General features: G+C 50.6%; 1 protein-coding gene across 1 annotated transcript; it reads right to left on the bottom strand.

The window, feature by feature from the left end:
- Positions 1-217: 217 nt before the first annotated feature.
- On the bottom strand, positions 218-7,491 carry LOC101387887 (protein FAM163A). Its single transcript, XM_014783382.2, has 3 exons — positions 7,402-7,491; positions 2,734-2,848; positions 218-2,147 (listed from the first exon to the last, which is right to left on the bottom strand). Exons 2-3 carry the CDS (start codon positions 2,824-2,826, stop codon positions 1,731-1,733), a joined length of 510 nt encoding a protein of 169 aa, XP_014638868.1. The 5' UTR covers positions 2,827-2,848; positions 7,402-7,491; the 3' UTR covers positions 218-1,730.
- Positions 7,492-18,908: the final 11,417 nt, after the last annotated feature.

Here is an 18,908-nt window from a genome sequence, read left to right as displayed (position 1 = left end):
TTTCCCTGGAGAAAATGGAGTCTCAGAGAAGATAAGTGACTGGTCCTAGAGCTAACGAGTGATCAAAATGTGACCAGAGCTAGGTCCTCTGATTCTCAACCCAGCGTGCCTTAACTACAGATGGAGATGCAAGGTGACAAGTGCCCGAACAGAGTGATGCAGAAGTTGTGGAGAATTCTCTCCCCCTCCCCCACTCCCCCAGCTGCCCCCTGCCCTTTCTCAAATGGAAAATCAAGATTGCAGCAGATGGGCCTCATTCAGAACTCAGGAGTGGGTGGGGGTTTTGTATGTCCTTAGAAGCGGGGGCAGCCACCCCTTACTGCTGAGGCAACTGGAAAACTCACCAGATGCATTCACTCAATTAGCATAAGGCCACGGCTGAGTTATAAGCAGGGAAGTGGGAGGTGGACTTGGGGCTGGAGTGAGACAGCAATAAATAGGCCCTTACCCGGAGACTGGGGGCTGGGGCAGCAGAGCGAGGGCAGCGAGCGTGGAATCCAATTGCTAAGTCAAATCCCACCCAGGAGCAAGGGCTGCTGTCCCTGGTGGAATGAGTGGTCCACTCTATAGTGTCCTGGGTGGAACAGAACTCCGGGCCTCTAGAGGGGCTTATGTGGCTTCAACGGCTGCAGCATCGTCCCATGGGAGACTCTCAGGCCGTTCAGTACCAGCCAGCTGGTTGCTGTGGAGATTGGCAACCATAATCATATTTCGGCACATGCTGTCTGGGGTCAGATTTTTCTTTCTAGTTGGTACATCAGAGATCCTTCCACTCTGCAGCTCCTGAAGGTGGCAAAGACCCCTCTGTGTGCTGGTGGTGACTGGTGTGTGTGCACGCCCCTGAGAACGCACATGCCCTCACAGGACTGCATCCACGCACACCGCTCAGTGTGGTGGACCAGGGCCCTGGAGACCATCAGCAAATCTCACTCACTAAGCTACTCGAATTCCAGTAAGAAAACTTGAAAAGGATTTTCCAGCAGGGGCAGCCGGTTCCCGAAGCAGAGAAAGAGGATTTGCGGGGAGACAAGGTTAGACAGTCACTTTTTGGTGCAGACCCCACAAATAACCTTATGTCATGGCCGTTAAAGTCAACTCGACGTGTCCCATGAGGAAGGGCGCAGATACAGATCTGGCGTGTTCAGGAACCAATACCCATATTGGAGCAGCTACAGGACTGCCGTCTCTGTGGTCACCAAAGTACAAAACTAGATTGTCAACTAGCTCTGGGATGCGTTTTAGCAAGTCCTGAAGAGGTCCCTTCACACCGCCTCCTTCCCAAATTGTGCCATGTCCTAGTTCTCACCTCGCCCCTGCCCCTCATCCTCTTTTCTTCTTTCATCCTCCAAGGACTCTGGAAGCCTCTGGTGCCTTTGCTTAGCTCTCCCTGGTGCTCCTCCCCTCACAGTCCGCAAAGCCGGGGTAGGGGAGAAGTGAGAGGGTCGTGGCGGTGCAGGGCTGGCCAGAGGAATGTCCCAACAGAGAAAATGGCAAAGCTGCCAACTCCACCTGTCAGGCCCTCACCTCTGGGCCACAGGGTTGGAACCAGACCCTGCCCTGGTTCCCAAAGCACTCAATAGCTTGAATCCTGGTGAACCCTCCACTGAGGGGGCAAGAAAAGCCAAAGAAACTGAGACAGTCCTTACAGGCTGTCAGAGGGGTCATCGCTGCCCCCATGGCTCCTGCTGGGCCAGCAGCTTGGTGTGTGTGGGGCTTGCGGGTGAAAGGGGTTACACGTCTGTGCTAATAGCCCTTGGATTGGTGAAGGCCTCGCGCCCAGGGCCTGGCCACGTCACCGGGTAACTCTGGGGTGCTGCCAATTTGAGGGCTGGAGGGCCCCCCTCCTTGTAGTACAAGGGAGCAAAGGAGAGCCTCTCGCCTCCACCCCCATTGGGCACCATGTCAGCCGTCCGTATGTAAAAGGGGGAGCTGTATGGGGAGCAGGTGGCACAGTGGCTGGCTGCCACCCCGCACGGCTGGCCGCAGGGCTCGCCGGTGAGAGGCGCCAGGCCGCCTCGGCCATCCAGGGCTTGGGAGCTGCAGGCATTGCAGGTGGGGCCTCTGGGGGGTGTGGGCAGGTCGTGCTCCTCCTCCTCCGCCTCCTCCTCGTCTGCATCCTCGGCTCTGCTCTTCTTGCAGCAGTAATACTGGGGGGAGAGGGGGGATGCTTGAGGGCCGAGCGCTCCCTTTTGAGTGTGCCAGGCACCCACGCCCCTGCCCCATTGAGGACCCTGTGCCCGGCACTTTGTTGGTGCTAGAGATAGAACTCAACACCAAGAAGCCCACATTCCACAAGTGTATATCCCAGCCTTGCAAGAGGGTTACTTTCCCTTTTCCTTCCCTCTACTTCGCATTGCATTAACTCCAGCCCCAAGTTGAGGGAGGGAGGGAGGGAGGGACACACAAATCATACTGAGGACAGGGCTGCTGGGAGCAGCTTTCAGAGTCTTCCCAGAATGGTGCCCTGCCCAACACTCCTGAAATTTCAGAAGTGCAGGAGACACAACACAATGACCCAGTATCTTCCCAGCATACTCTCTTTGGGTGCCCTGAAGGGTGCAGGGCTGCATGGCTCCCTTCTGACCGCCTCCCAACTCCCAGCCCCCTTGCCTTACACCTCCCACATTCCATAGCTCTGGGCTTTGTCACCCTCAAAGTGGGCATCCAGTTTCTGCCCCCATAATGAGGAAGTGGTTTGCCGGTGGCCTCTGGCCACAGGTCCAGTGGACTGACCTGGAGCCTACAGTAGCACAGGACAGCGATGATGCAGAGGAGGATGACCGTAGCTAGGATTCCGCCAGTGATCACAACCGTTCCCGCTGTCATCCGCCCGATGCCCCATCAAACTCTGCAAAGATATGTGTGGAGAGGTGAGCATAGGCATGGGGCAGGGCAGCCCCTGCGGAACTTTCTACACAGCTGGAGATGACTTTGCAGGGGGGCCCTGAGAGCAGCCGGAGCAGAGAGGGCCCTGGGCACCAGGACACCAGGGGCGTCCTGAAGACAGAGGGTGGTTGTGGTGCAGGGCCTGGGCCAGCCAACCCAGGGGCTTCCAGCTGTGGAGGGAAGAGAGGAGGCTGAGCGCTAAGTGAAGTGTAATTTAGTCTGTGTGAAGCACTGAGCAAGCACTCCGCTGGTTCTCTCAGTTGATCCTCACAGTAACCTCTTGGGACAGTTATTAACTATCCCTGTCTCACCCAGGATGAACTGAGGCTTTGGCTGGTTTGGCTAGGATGCCCAGCCTGGTTCACCCCAACGGCCATGCTCTTCATCACTGCCCTCCAGGGCCCGAACACCAATGGTCCCTGAGCTTTTGACCCCAGCTGGGGGGACAGGCCACGGATCTCAAGAGGTTCCGCCTGGTTCTGCCCTGGCTCAAACGCACACTCCTTTTGTGGAAAACAAGCACAAGGTGAGCCCAGAGGGAGCGGGCAGGTGGCATTCGGCTCCTGGAAGGTTGTGGCGAGGCTGGGAGACGGGTCCTGGCTAATGGAGGCTGAACTAATGGGACAGAGGTGAGCTCTGGAATCTCCCAGCAGATTCCCCTTTTGGGCCACTGAGTGGGGATTTCCGAGCCCCCCAGGCACATGGGGACCAAGGCCGGCTGTGCCAACGGAGCAGGCGGGTGGGAGGAGACTGGCATCTTGAGGATGGAAGAGTGACCATGGGCACTTACATTCAGTAAAGACAACGGTGACCTGCAAGACAACAAAAGGGACGGAGATGTTGGAAGAAGCGTTACCCCCTGAAAAAGGCCCCAAGGGTGGATTGGTCCCTCCGCTCTACCCCACCTCATCTTGCCTTCCTCACTGTGTGCTCTACCAACAATAAGCCTGCAAATCCCAAATCTGGTTCTCCAGCTGTGTCTCCAACTGCTCGGAGACAGACATTTCACTCGGATGTCCCACTGGCACCTCGAACTCGATTATGACAGGCTAAGTCATCACCCTCTCTCCGAATGGGCTCCCCTCCTCCGACCTCTCCATCTGTTAGTGGTTCCCCCAGAGCTGCTCTGGAGGCTTCTGCAGTTGTTTGTTACTCAGAGGGCAGGTGGGGCTGGAACGCATGCTGCACTCTGCTCTGAAGCCGTGCACCTTGCTGTGTTCACCTGGCGGAAGGGGCACCTTTCTCTTCACCCACCGACTCCATCTGCTCCTCCCCATCATGCTGCATGCACCCCGGCACTGCTTCTGGTTCACTCAGGTGCTCACAGTGTGCTCTGTGGACCACAGCACGGGCAGCACCTGGGAGCGGGTAGAAATGCAGCATCCCAGGCCCCACCCCAGGCTTAGTGAGTCCGAATCTGCATTTAACAAGGCCCCAGGCGATGACTTTGCACATTAGAGTTAGACAGTGCCATGGGGTGTCCCCTAGTTGTCCAGACCTTAAAACTCACAAGTTCTTCTTTGGCTTCCCCCAGTCTTCTGTTCTCTACCTTAGTGAAGACTCCTTGCATCTCGTGCCTGCACTCCTGCAGTGGTTTCCTAACCCGGCTCACTGGTTTGTCTCTGAGCACCCTTTGCGCCACCCACAGTTTAGCCTTTCACCAGGCCCCAATGCCCCTTAGTCCTCCAGAGCCTTCCCAGCGTCACACTGCCCGCAGGATACATGGATCTGGACACGAATTTTTAGATGGAACTTCAAAGGCCTTGCCCCGCCCCACTTCCCTGCATGCTCCTCACCAATGACCTTTCCCTCCTCCCCTCCCACTGTCCTCCTACAGGAATCCTCTGCCTCTCAGGCAGTCCCAGTTCTTAGGAAGCATATAGCCTAGTGATTAAAAGACACAACATACTTTATGATATGGCATAGACATACAACCAGATACACACAGACCAGGGGCTGTGGGAACACAGCGGGGGCGGGAGGCAACTAACTACTGGGGGAATGATCCGTGGAGGATGCTATGTGTGAGCGAATCCTAGCAGCTGAGTGAGAGCTTGTCCAGCAGAAAAGGTGGAGAGGGCAGAACAGATAGTCCAGAAGTATGAAAGAACGGGGATTCTGGGAACTGTAAGGAATCTGGAGAGGCCAGGACAGGGTGGGGGGTCCTGGAGCCCCCTTGGGGAGGCTGTAAGCCAGGCGAGGAAGTGGGATTTAATGCTCAGGGTTGCCGGGGGTTCCTGCAGGCTTTCAGTAGGGGAGGGCATGACCTCGCTTCCTCCATCCACTTAAATCCTGCCCATCCTTCAAGGCTCTGAGAAGCCCTCCCTGACCGGCCCATCCAGATGCTCTCTCTCTTTCTGGACTCCTACTGCAATGCCTTTCTTTGTGCCACTTTTCAAATCCTCTCTTGGTAGGATGCTTATCAACTTTCATATGGGAACATCTTGACTCCTCCACTAAATTATGAGTCTTTGGGATCAAGAATTGTGTCTTATACTGTTTCCTGCCCCCTGCAGCATTATACACAGTGCCTGGCACATAGCGGGTACTTAATAAAAGTCTGGTAATAATCTCACTTCTCATGGTCTGGCATTTCTTTCACAGGCTTGGCAGTTATGACTCTGATCTACCACCAGGGGGCAGCAAGTTCTATCTCTCAGCTCACATCCCATCTGCAGCCTTGAGCATCACTGTTAAGACCAATTAGACTCTGCCCAGATGCATGGGGAACTATGATTCAGGGGTTCACTGGGGGACATTCGGTGGGGGGCAGATGAGCCTCAGCTTTGGGAGGATTTACGTGCCTTCACTACAGCATCACTGCACCCTGCCCTGCTTCCCCTGCATGCTCACCACTGAGGGCTGCTTGAGACAGAGAGGCCTACGGAGTGACCTGAAGTTGCAGGAGGAAGCAGTGAGCCACTACTGAAAGTTGTGGCCTAGTCATCTGGGATGTGCCCAGCCTGTTTTAGGAGACAGGGAATTATGAAGCCATGTAAGAACAGTGCCCTCCCTCCTCCTGCCCTCCCCTCTTTCAGTACCACAGAGGCTGTACAGCAGAAGTGGCCTGGAGATGGGGCACATGGCAGTGCAGGCAGAGGCACGGGTCTGAAGGCCCAGGTTCAAGGCCCAGCTGTGCCACTTAGCAGCCACCCCATCTCAGACACTGACCTTCTTTCTCACTCGCAAAAGAGACATTAACAAAAAACTCAGCTTACAAGTATAATGGTGAGGAAAAAGTGAGATTCATGTATGGGAGGGCCCTCTGTAAACTCTAAAAGATCCTCCAAACATGGTTATTTGTGGGGAAAAGGAAGGCTAGGCATTTTGTGGCTGCTGAAGTCTGGCCTTATAATCATAGGCCAAGAAGACGTGTGTAAAGGGCACACGTAAAGTGAACTAGCCAGGTCCCAGCCAGTTCCCCTGAGGGCCCAGTACTAATAGTACAATTCAGCATTTAAATTCCCACATGCAGTGGCTCTCTGTGATTTCAGGTGGCCTCAGGTTCTCTTTGTAACTAGATGCAAATGATAACAATAATTTCCTGCATGTAAACAGCATTCTACAGTTTACAAAGTGCTTCCTTTTACATCCCCTCTGTGATGGGCAAGCTCTAAGATGGCCTCAAACAAGCCCTGCCTCCCGGCAGTCATGCATTGTGGGCAGGTACGAACTGTGACTGGCTGCTGACCCACAGAATACAGCAAAGGTGATGGGATGTCACCTCTGGGAATAGGTCATATAAGATTCTGACTTCCCTCTTGCGAGCCAACACTCTCCCTTGCTGGTTTTGATGAAGAAAGTTGCCATGTTGGGGAGGCCCATGTGACAAGGAACTGAGGGTGGCCTCTGGCCCCCCGTCCAATGGACAGCAGGAGTTGAGGCCCTGAAGCCAACGGCCCCAAAGGAACTGAACAATCACATAAGTGAGAGCAGAAGTGGATCCTTCCCCAGTTGGCCTTCCAAATGAAACTCCAACCCCAGTGGACACCTTGAATGCAACCTCATGACAGACCCTGAAACAGTGGCCCCAGCTAGCCGTGCCTGGATTCCTGACCCACAGAAACTGTGAGATAATCGATGTGTGTTGTTTCAAGCTGCTAAGTTTGTGGTAGTTTGTTATGCAGCAAAAGATAACTAATGCACCTCCTTTGAACTGTACAAAACCCCACATGCAGGAGGGGAAGCCAGACCATTAAGTGATTTGCCTGAAGTCATACAATAGCAAGTGTCTGAGTCAGGACCCAAGGGCCAATGCTGTGGAGTTTCCATCATACCAGCCGCCTCCTGGTTAGTGTCTGGGGACAGGAGAAAGAGGGCCCTATGCTCCCTCCCAGGACCTAGCAGATCTGGACAGACGATTCAGTGGTGACCAACTCAGGGACTGAAGGCAGCCAAACAGGACAAACCTGTTGCCCACCAAAGACTCCTGCGGCCTGCCCTCTGTGACCAGGACTATCTGGAGCCCCCTCCCCACCCAGGGCCCAGGCACCCTCTCCAGAGCCTTACACTTACGTGAAACAGCTGGAGCAGCGATGGCTCAGTCACTCAGTCTGCTGCACCTGAGCAGATAGCAGTTGGGGGTGTGTCATGGCCAAGGGCATCAGTCCCTGCCAGAGAAGAGAGGGGAAGGTCAGTGAGAGCTGGAGGGGGAGGCTGGGAGGCCAGACAGGCTTGCCTTGGCACCTGCTTGTGACCCCATGACTCCGGAGTGGAAGTCCCCTAAGGGGCTTGTTTCTTGACTTCCACAGCTGCCTCAGTCTCTGAGGCCCCCAACCTAAGACCTGAGGACAGACCTCTAAGGCCACATCCTATCCTGTCCAAGGATCCTGTCCTTTCCCTCAGTGCTGCTGTCCAGAACCCACTGCCCAATGCAGGCACAGGATGCTGGGCAAGAGGCTCTGCCTGTTCTGGGAAGTGAGGCTCACTGGGGGGAAGGGAGTCCAGTGGCCTCATTCACGCTCCACTGGAGAATTCTGACCTGTCCCCTTATTGCCTGCACAGCTGATCCCTCCCACTATGGCCCACAGACCTCTTTTCCATTCCCTTCTGCATTCTTCCCTGTCCATATTCCCAGTGCCCAAAGCTGCACACTCTTTTCCCTTACTCCAATATCCTGACTTCCTTCAGGTCAACATGCCAACTGGACAGTCAGATGAACAAGTTCTGCAAGATGACAAGATTATCATGTGATGACAAGATCATCCAACTGTAGTGCTGATGGAGGAGGGGGAGGCAGGACCCAACTGAAATTTTTAGAAGTCCAATTATTGGGGGTCCCTTCAAACCAAAATTCTTTAAATATCCACTCCACATTATTTAGAAGAGAGCCTGGGCCCTACCCTGGGAATCGGGGAGTGGGGAGAGAAAGGACGCCCTCTGGTGGTGATGCTCAGCCCCTGCTCATTGTCCTGAGGAGGGCAGGCCCCACTGGGTGTGTGTTTGTATTGGGGAGGGAACCCAACCATTAACCAGATTCACAGAGCCATCTTCCATGGGGACAGGCCAGACCACCTCCAGGCTCTCTGCCTCGGCCAGAAGCAAGAGGTCAAAGGACAGACGTTAGCATGTCTCAGGGACTGGTGCTCATCTGAGGTCAGCAGGTCTCAGGAGCAGAGCTCAGGGAGAAGTTGAGAAGGAGCAGACGTTCACCTACAGAGTTGCCCATCCCCTTCACCTCCCTTCCAGATCTAGGCCTCAATACTGTCTCCAGCTCCTGCCTTTGGTGTTGTGGGCAGTCAGCCTTTCTTTTCTCAAAGATGTTCTCATGTTCATTAAAACAGAAGACATATGTAGCTGGATGTCAGAGCGAGACCCTTCCTACCTAACTTTTGATTGAGATGCCAATTGATAGAAGTCAGAGGACTAAAGTGACTTCAGGACAGGTCCCTCTGCCCTCCATGTGCAGGGGAATGTACACAGGAATCTAAGAATGTCTGTTTCAGGATCCATGAACCCTTTCCACAGCTTTGTAAAATAAAGATGGGTCAAGAATTTGGTGGAGACTTGGTGAGGAAGATTTCCTTGGCAAGAGCTGTTGCTGAGCCATAATCCCTCACTCCAACCCCCAGGGGAGAGGGCCACAGTGCTGGAAAGGGCCGGCTGTCTTGAGTCCTGTCCAATAGTGCCACCTGGAAGCACGAGAAGACCCCAGTTGATGAGGCTGGAGGTGGCCTCCAGATGCCCAAGGCTCGGCAGGAGTTGCAAGAAACGCCTGGAATAAAGATGTCATGCTCGCCTGGGTTAAGGGAACAGCAGGAGAGTGGGGCCCAGCAGGGACCCTCAGAAGAGCCCACAAAAACATTTACAAAAGCAAGAGCCAGTTTTAAGAGTCTCTAACCAGTAAGCATTCCCCATTTCAATCCTGGAGGTAGGGAAACAGCAGCTCTTGGGGGTGGCAGGAGGGAGGGCCAGAGTAGGGGGTGCAAACAGCAGTGGGATGTGGCCCACCGCCCAAGTCGCTTCTAGCCTGAAGCTGATCCAAATGGGAGGAAAGGAGAAGGATAACGTGGTCAGATTGGGAGAGTTTTGATTATTATTTGTGACTGGCATTCTAATTTCTGAGTCGAGACCACATCCATACCTTAGAGTGACTATAAGACCATCACCTAAGAGGGAATGGAAAAGCAACAGGACTGGCCCAACTTTTATCTAGGGCAGGGTAGATTTCTCCCACTGAATACATTTTAAAGCAAAGAGATGCTCGAAGAAAAAAAATCAAAGTTGCATTTTCAGCGCAACCCATGCAACATGCTTGTTTAACACTGCAATTACTTATAGAAAAATGATCCGCGGAAGTGGAAGGTCTAAGAGATCTGGCCCAATAGCTTTATTTTGTAGATGAAGAAACTGAGTTCAGAGAGGACAAGTGACTTGCTTAACCACACACAGCAAGATAAGAGACAGAGCAGGAGAGGTGTTGGGAGTGGAGCCTGCTGGCCCCAGGCCAGGGTCCTGCCATTAGTACACTGTCTCTCCTTCCAGAAGATCTGCACTTATTTCACCAGGAGCTAAGGTATCCCCTGAAGTAGAGTTTCTCAAGTTGGCTTGATGGTAACAATCACCTAAGCCACATGTGAAAAAATGGAGACTCCAGACCGACTGAAGCAGCATCTCCCAGGGAGGCGCCCGGGACTCCGTGTTTTTAACAGGTTTGAATCTTACCATCTGGCCCTTTTGGGAAATGATGTAGGAATGAAGGTCTTTGAGGATTTCAGGCTGGAGGCAGCAGGCGAGGTGGGTGACCTTGCAGAGCCTGTGGCGTCATCTGCTGCCCATAACAAGACGGGCTCCGGATCCTGTGTCCTTGGGGCAAGTGGCCCAGAAGGCAGGAGGAGGAGGGGAATGCGAGGAGAAGCATAGGTACATGGTCTCTGGGTGGGATGAAGCCTATAAAGAGGTCAGGATGGGGGTCCTTAAAGGCCATTCTTCTGGTGGAGACTGGGGGGGCATTAAAAGCCACCCTGATAGAATGGGTTGGGAAATGGGTTTCCCACTCCCCACAAGGCCAGGGGTCTGTGCTCTCTCTGAAGGGCCCCTGCCCTCAGTGACTTCAGCGCTCTGAGACAGGGTCCCCTCCCTCACTGCCCTAGCAAACGCTGGCAGGATACGCCAGCTGCAGCTGGCAGCAGCACATGTAATTAATAATCGGCTGCCCCCTGCTCCCTACTCGGCCCCCTTAGGAGTACAAGTTAATTGAGTGGGGCCTTAGCACCGGCTGATCTCAATTTCTTCCGATGCAATTAAGCCTTCTCCAATCATTTATTAACTCATGAAATTGACACAGCAGGTTAGCAGCCTCGGAGAAGAGGAACAGTTTTCCTCCTTGTTACCTGTCTTCCAGACAGCAATCCTCAGGCAAGGCTGGCAGAGGGGATCGAAGGAAGGGGTTCCTTTTACTTTGATTGTACTTATGGCCATTGCTAAGCCCTGACCTCCAGGATGAGGGTGTGAAGAGTCGGTGGCCAGATTGGTTCCTTTGCCCCAGACGGGCAACTACAGCAAAAAACAGGCATTTGCCCTTTGAGAAGGGGCCTCTCTAAGAGATACAAGGAACCCTTGCAGATCATCAAGGGAAGAAAAAAGAGAACCCCAATGTAATAATGGGCGATGGACAGGTGGCTTATGAAAGAGGACCCCAAAAGGCTAACAAGAAAATCAAGAGATGCCCAAACTCACGAGTAATCTGAGAAATGCAAGTTGAAACCACAATGAGCTATCAGTCTATGATGGTAGGACTGGCAGAAAATGGGAAGCTGGATAATGCAAAGTGTTGGAGCAGATGTGGGAATTTAGGGGCACAGCTGGTGGGGGTATAGCTCGGGCAACTGTTGGGGGAGAGACCTGGCACTACTGGGTCATATTAAGTTCACACATACCCCATGAAACAGCAATTCTGCTCCCGGGTCTATGTCCCCCAGATTTCTCGACACATCCATAAGGGGTCATGTGTGATGATGTTCATCACTGTGTTGTTTATGTGGCAGGGACCTGGAAGCAAGTTCAGTGATCATCACTGGGGAGGGAAGAGGTAAAATCAGGTAGATGCACACCTCAGAGGATGACACAATACTGAAAGCAACCGGCCAGACGGACCATCGCTACACATAGCAACAAGGATAAATCTTAGCATGGCACCAAGTGAAAAAACCAAAAAACCCAGAATGAGATGTAGAATACTGCTTACATAAATTTAAAATACAAGCATACAGATCAATAATTCACATTTTCAAGAACACATACTAAAACAAAAACAAAAAAACAAAAAGAACCCCCAAGCTCATAGATACAGAGAATAGACTGGTGGTTGCCAGAGGCCAGGGGTGGGGGATGGAAGAAATGGGTGAAGGTAGTCAAAAGGTACAAACTTCCAGTTATAAGATACGTAAGTCATGAGGATGTAATGTACAGCATGGTGACTATAGTTAATACTACTATATTTACTGCATATTTGAAAGTTGCTAAAAGAGTAGATCCTAAAAGTTCTCATCACAAGAAAAAAATTTTTTTTGTAACTCTGTAAGGTGACAGATGTTATCTAGACTTATTGTGATCATTTCACAATGTATACAAATATTGAATCATTATTTTGTATACCTGAAACTAGTATAATGTTATATGTCAATTATACGTCAATAAACTAAACAAAAACAAAAACACATACCAAAAAATAGATACATATTAAATATGTTAGAATGGGTGACGATGGAAGGAGGAGAATGAAAATGGGAGTAAGAATAAAAGAGAAAAAAATAAATAAAACGAGAGGGGCCTTGCACAGACCAATGATAATGATAACGTGGAGCATTGAGAAGTAATAAGGAGTATAATTAACTTAATCTTCTGCATCTGAGGTCCAATTCAAACAAAAAAGAAAGGGGGCTCTCACCGCCCCCCCACACTGCCTTCTATGATTGACTTAATGCTGCACATTTTTACTTGACCTTCCTGTTTGTCCTCAGGTAACTGTATTTGTTGATACACTGGTGTCCTGTGGGTGTATTTTGCTTCCTTCATTAGATTACAGACCATTTGAGGGCACAGACTTGGAATCCTGCGTCTTTGTAAAGCTCCACTCCAGCTGCCTGGTGTTCTGCACATTCTAGACACTGGGATGGCAGGTCTAATGCACCTGGAGGGCTGTTCCAACACATAGCCTTCCACTCTGATCTCTTCTGCCATGTATAGAAGGAGCACTAGGCTAGGAGTCCCAAGATTTGGGTTTAAGTTCTATCATTTACACGCATTACTTGGGTGACTTTGGACAATTACTGATCTCCTTGAGGTTCCTCTGTAAACTGAGAGTAAATGATAGACCTTCCCTTACAGGATGAGGATTAGGGGAAAGGGGGACGGTTATTTAAAATTATGCTGTTGTCTAGAGAGGGTGGGTGTTGTTCCAAGGACTCAGGGTCCTGCAGTCCTCTGTGCTGCTAACAGAAGAGATGGCCCTTCATGCTCACTCGTCCCTTGATGAGTTGGCTATGCCAAGGTTTGGGAAGAGACCTGGTGAGAGCTGGACCACTTGGCAAAATAGAATGCGAAGAGTTTATTGGTATATACGGTGGCAGGCAGACCAGTGAGGATGGGGAGAGGAAGCGAGAGGAGCCAGAAAAAAATGGCTGAGGCTGGGGGGCCCTGTTGATTCTCTTGGCCAGTTAAAAATCCCAGCAGTTAGTCAGTGTAAAAGGGTTTTAAGATTTGGGAAGTCTCTAAGTTTTTTGTGCTATCTTCTCAAATTGTCGGAAACTCACAAATATGAGTGATATTTTTCTCACTTGTGGCAATCAAATGAAGGGGCATATGGTGGAACGCAGACGACACAGCAAAAAAGGAATTCAGCAGACACAGGAGTTTAGAGCCATAGGTGACCATGAGAATGATGGCCCTTGGGACAGATTTGGGGCTTCCTATGAGCCCTGTAATCGGGGTCTGAGCAAGTCCTGCCCAGATCTTTAGAACACGTGACCCCGCTCATATGTGAGTTATGCCTGAGGCAACGCGTGTGAAGACAGTTTGTTGTTCCTTATCCATTTTGGCCTTGTCCTGCCACTTTATCTGAGAGGCTCCTGATCACGACCTTGATTAGCGTTCTGGCTGGGACTTCTGTGTCTCAGCATGATACTGTGGAAACTCTGTGCTAGTCCCCTCATTTATTCTTCATCTGCTCATTATTGAGCACACTGCCTGGCACTGAGCTCACCTCAGGGACACAAAGATGGTGAGGCAGAGCGCCCTCAAGAAGCTCACAGGGTGGGTGGGGAGCTAGTAAAGAGTAGTGGGCATGGCCTGTCCTCAGGTCCCAGGACCCCAGACAGAAGGCCTGGCGGAGCCTGTGCAGTCCCTAGCAGACCACCACAGTCGTGAGCCTGCCAACTCCCCGGAGAAGGCGTAGCTGCTTGTCCGGTGCTCGGGGTTATCAGTAAATGTTTGCCCCAAAGAAACAGCAAAGACAAGGGGGCCCTCTCCTCTCAGCCTGGGGCTGTCCCGGAGGTGCCGCCTGCATCCTTGATGTCTGTCAGAGGTGAGGCTGAGCTCACCTCCTCCCTGACTGGGGTGGCACAAAGATGGGCCACTCTGCATGGCCCCTCAGCAAAAACTGGGCTGGTCATGGAAGAACAGTGGGTGCAGGAGTGTGGGCGCCCTCACACCTGTAGAGCCTGAGAACCTGGCTATGGGCCCCTTGGGCTGCGGAGGGCATGTGCCTTTATCTAAAACCCCATAAGCACGTTGCTTTGCATCTGCCAGCAAATCCCCAGCCCTAGAACATGGCAGATGCTCAATACACATATGTCAAACAAAAAAGCTAGTGAACAGGCTCATACCAAGTTTGTGGGAAGTCTTCCTTGACCCCCCTCCCCCCACTGCCCACCTGTCCCCGCTCCAGAGCATCACCCGGGCACCTCCAGCCTCACCTCACAGCCTTCCCTGAGCTCCCTTCCTGCAAACCCCAGTTGCACTTATAGGACACAGGTGGGACTTAATTACGTTTGTGTCATTTTGGATGGGTGTGGGCTATTTTGTGCAGATGATCCTTGCCTCTGCAGCTCTTGAGGTCAGGGTTCCCGGTCATGCGTCTGCTCTCTCTGCTTCGGAGAGACAGGTGTAGAGGCCAGTGCACTTGTCAACGGCTTGGTTTACCTTGGACTTGGCTTTGTTTCCTTTTCTGCCTTTCAAAACAACGTTCATCGCTGCTCACAGAGTTTTCCTGTGCTTCATCTCGTTGGATCTCCAGGCACAGCAGTCTTGGATTTTTCTTCTTTTACAGAAAACATTGAGTTCAGAAAGGCCACACACACAGCTATTTTGGGGAGAGCTAGGTCACCCTGCCCGCACTGTCCTTCCATGACCAGCACAGTTTTTGCCATGTGGGAACATGGAGAGTGGGCCATCTCCGTGCCAGCCCAGCTCTTCTGACTCCACATCCTGTGCTCTTTCCCAGCCTGACCATTCGCAGGAGGGACGGGGGCCCTATGGCCTGTGTTGTGGGAAGGGGTTTGCTTTTCCTTTTCACAAGGTGCGTTGTTCTGCACCATAGGCTGAGAGTTCTGTCCATCTGTATTTGATGTCTACTATTGTTTGGAAGGTGATCGAGATCCCCAGGCAGCAGGCCTCCAGCCCAATGACTGCTCAACAGGCTTGTCAGGAACGGCAGAAGCATCTGTGGGGTTTGTTTCTCCTCTCTGGCAAGAAGTCAGTGGCCTGGAAGAGATCCAGATAAGGACACAGGCCACTGAAGGGGCGGAGAGTTTGGTTTCTGAGGCCAGATGGCGACAAGGAAGGGTATGGCATTAGGCTAACAAGTCGGCCAGAGGGAGCTAGCCTGTGGGGACTGGTCACAGGACTGAGAGTCGTGCATCTCAGGGTCGCAAGAAGTGGGAGGCTTGCTCGAGGCTTTCCAAGGGGGACAAGATTTGAAGTAGGGATAAAATTATACCAAGGAAAATTTTGAACAAATCCAAATTACATCTCACAGGACACAAACAAGTGTAACAGGGAGATCTGGAAACTGTCAACCCACAGGGAGGCTTGGGGAGCGTTACTGAGCTGCTCTCCTCTTCCATCTTCCAGCCCAAAGGACCTGGCCTATTTCTCCCAGTCGGGTCTGACTGGGCCAGGTTGAGGGCAGGAGGAGGGTGGGAAGTCCAGGGTGGGGCAATGCAGCTTCTGAGTTTGGGGACCTTAAAAAATGCATCAGGGGCTGGCCCCGTGGCCTAGCAGTTAAGTGCGCACGCTCCACTGCTGGTGGCCTGGGGTTTGGATCCTGGGCGCGCACCAATGCACCGCTTGTCCTGCCATGCTGTGGCGGCGTCCGGTATAAAGTGGAGGAAGATGGGCACAGATGTTACCCCAGGGCCAGCCTTCCTCAGCAAAACAATAGAGGAGGATTGGCATGGATGTTAGCTCAGGGCTGATCCTCCTCACACACACACACAAAAAAGCATCAGGATTTATTCAGAATCCTTAATCACTTCAGAGAAAACATTCTAAAATGGGCAAGCGTGCCTTGAGGAGGACTCGCAAAAGTCCAGTCGCAGGTGATCAGGTGAAGGAGGCAGTGGGCCTTCTGCTGCGTGTCCAGGAGGGGGCAGCACTCCATGGAAACCACAGGAGAAGACCAAGGGGAGGGGCCTTCAGCAAGGGCTCCCGGCAGAACCCGGTGGGCAAGCCTAGCGCAGACACAGTAGGGCCTGTGAGTCGGTCAGCAGAATCTGCAAGGAAACATCCAACTGTATCGGAACAAAACTATCCTCTCGGCCACACGGATTGGAGCTCCCACCTTCACTTAGTGAGCAGGAAAGGGAAATTCACATCCAACACACCTCATATTCTCAATAGCTCACACACACACATGCTCAAGTCAACTGCACGCCACAGTATATGTGGTTCTTCTCCCACATTCTGGGTATAGTAATTCTCAACTAATTCTTTGGGTGTCTTTGTGAAGTTCCAAGTCAAACTCTACCAAAAATTGACTTATGAGAGTCAATATCCTGGTGTGTAGAGAGAGTAAAACTAAGGAAACAGCACCTGTATCTCAACGGATCCCATTTCTGTCTGAGTTACACTCTGATTTCTCTGGCTGGGCGAGGGTCCTGTGATGGCTCTTACAGCTGAATCTTCATCACTTTGCTGGTGCAGGATGGGGTGGGCAGGCTCGTGCTGATTCTAAACTGCACCTTCTAACTCTTCCCAGAAGTGGAGCTCGAGGACAGCAGTCCCATTTCATCCTTTGGCACCTGAGGGCTGCAGCTGGGGTGGTGGGAGGGGGGGACTGCGTGTGGCCAGCTTACCCATCGCAGATAAGCCTTGCTCTCCCAGAAGACAGGTTAGGAAGGTTAGGAAGAGAGCGACTTTACACTTCTTTTGTGTAACAGGAAAACATTTTAAGATATAAAGTTTAGAGCCTTTCCCTCCTCTGCTTTCTGCTAAATTGTGTCTACCAGCTCATCTCCTGGACTGGGCAGATCTGGGGTAAAAGGTAAGTTGAGAGGTGCCATGCTGTTTGAATTTATGTGAGAAAGGTCGGAGTAACTGACCTGAATACACTTAGACAATGAGAGGTGAGGAGGAGAAAACCAAGATATTGGGAGAGATGGAGATGGGGAAAGAGGATTTTGTTTTGTTTTATATATATATTATGAATGTAATTTCTCCTTTTGGGGGCCAAAATCTTCAATAAAGATTTAAATTACTTTCCAAGTATGTTTTGCCTATTGGATCTGAGTTTCTTCGAATGTGGCACATTGAAGAGACTGAGCCCACAGGGCAACTTTTCTTTTGTGGGTTATAATCATAAAGGAAGAAGACTTGTCCAAAGAAAAATAATCAGTAGGAATTACTGGTAACTCTCAGAGACAGGAGGATGCCAATTTAGTTCAAGTTGAAAAGAAAGACAGATAGATTAGCATTTATGAACTTCCTAAATTTTAAGCATGTGTATGTGTGTGTGTGTTGGATGTTTTTCTGGAGAGGTAGTACATAGCTTTCATCAGTTACCAGAGAGTTCTGTGACTTCAGAAAGGTTAAAGACCACAGAGTAAGATGATGTATAGGAAGGACGTAAAAGAGGAAGGGGATGGCTAGGAAGACAACAGCTGTAAAAAATAATAATAATAAAGGAGAAAGACTTCTGTCATGGGACTGGTAGGTAGATGAAGGAAGAATAATTAAATTTAAATCAGTTATGAGTGGCCAAGACAGGAAGTCATTTCCACAAACAAAACCAAGCCAAATAGGAGGGGAAAATAAAAAGACAAAGAAGACGGATTCAGTAAGAAACATGAACGATAAACATAATTAACTTAATAATAAATAACAAATAAAAAAATAACATAATTAAAAGTTTCTAGTAGGAAACCCTCTGGGACCAGCCCATGTCAGCAGTGGCTTAGGCCAAGGTCTCTGGGTCTCTGACTATTTTTCAGTCTCCGAGGGGGATATTTAAAAATAATCTCCTCTTACTTGCATGATCACTTCTTAATTTCATACATTTTTCCTACTTGCTACTTTGGGCTTTTCTTATCAATATCTTTGAATATTACTAATCAGGTATATCAACTCTTCCAGTGTCATAAATACTATAAACGTTTTTCCCAATATGGGCTCTTTTTCCATCTAAAAGTTTTAAATTTTTAGGGAGCTCTTTCGTCCTTTTTTCTTTCCTACTTTGTTTAAGAAGTTTTCTTGCACACAAGGTTATATAAGGAATTTTTCATTTTTTAAAATTTAATTCTTCATCTAGCAGGGATCTGTTTTTGTATTCCTAGGGTTTCAGTTTTTGTGGTTTTTTAGATAGAGAGCCATTTCTGTCAGTTAAGCCTCATTTTCCTAGAACTAAGTTATCATTTTCAGCACTTAACAATTTCAGATTTATATTCAGATCTGTTTATGAACTTGCTATTCAGTTCTATTTACCTATTTGCCTATAATTATCCCTATACCCTGTTTTTATTAACTTGCTTCATAATAAAATTTAATGGCTGGTAAGACTATATTTTAACTTTTTACTGAAGTGCAACATATAGAAAGTGCACAAATCATAAATAAGGACCATGATGAATTTTCTCACATTGAGCACACCCACGTAACCAGCACCCCAGGAGCCTCCCCTGGAGCTCTGGCTTTGGGTCTGTTTTCACCCCAGGGCAGAGCTCTGCTGGTGGGCACGTGAGTGCAGACTTCCTCACGGCCACTGGCAGCTCTGCTGCCAGCTCTTGAGCCATAGCCATACACAAGGCCCAGGGCCTCCTAACGAGAAGCCAAGGGAGGTGAGGTTGTTGTGGCTGGGACATGAGAAGGAGAGAAATGTGGACTTCTGCTCCAGGGCTTTTCCACTTGGAAAGGGCGCTGAACCGTGTCATCTGTAAATGAGCAAAGACGAAAAGCTAGTCAAGCCTGTAGCCTCTCAGTTTCTTCTTACCAACAGCAGGGAGAGCTGGGCCATTGCCTTTTCAATCTCTATCCAGGCTGGTGGGATTGGAAGTATCTGGGATACGGCCTCCTTGAGAGGGTGAGGAGCT

Source organism: Ceratotherium simum, chromosome 2, assembly GCF_057802395.1.
Source record: "Ceratotherium simum simum isolate JZ-2026a chromosome 2, ASM5780239v1, whole genome shotgun sequence".
In the NCBI taxonomy this organism is placed as follows: Eukaryota; Metazoa; Chordata; class Mammalia; order Perissodactyla; family Rhinocerotidae; genus Ceratotherium; species Ceratotherium simum.
This window is presented reverse-complemented; position numbering and strand designations above follow the sequence as displayed.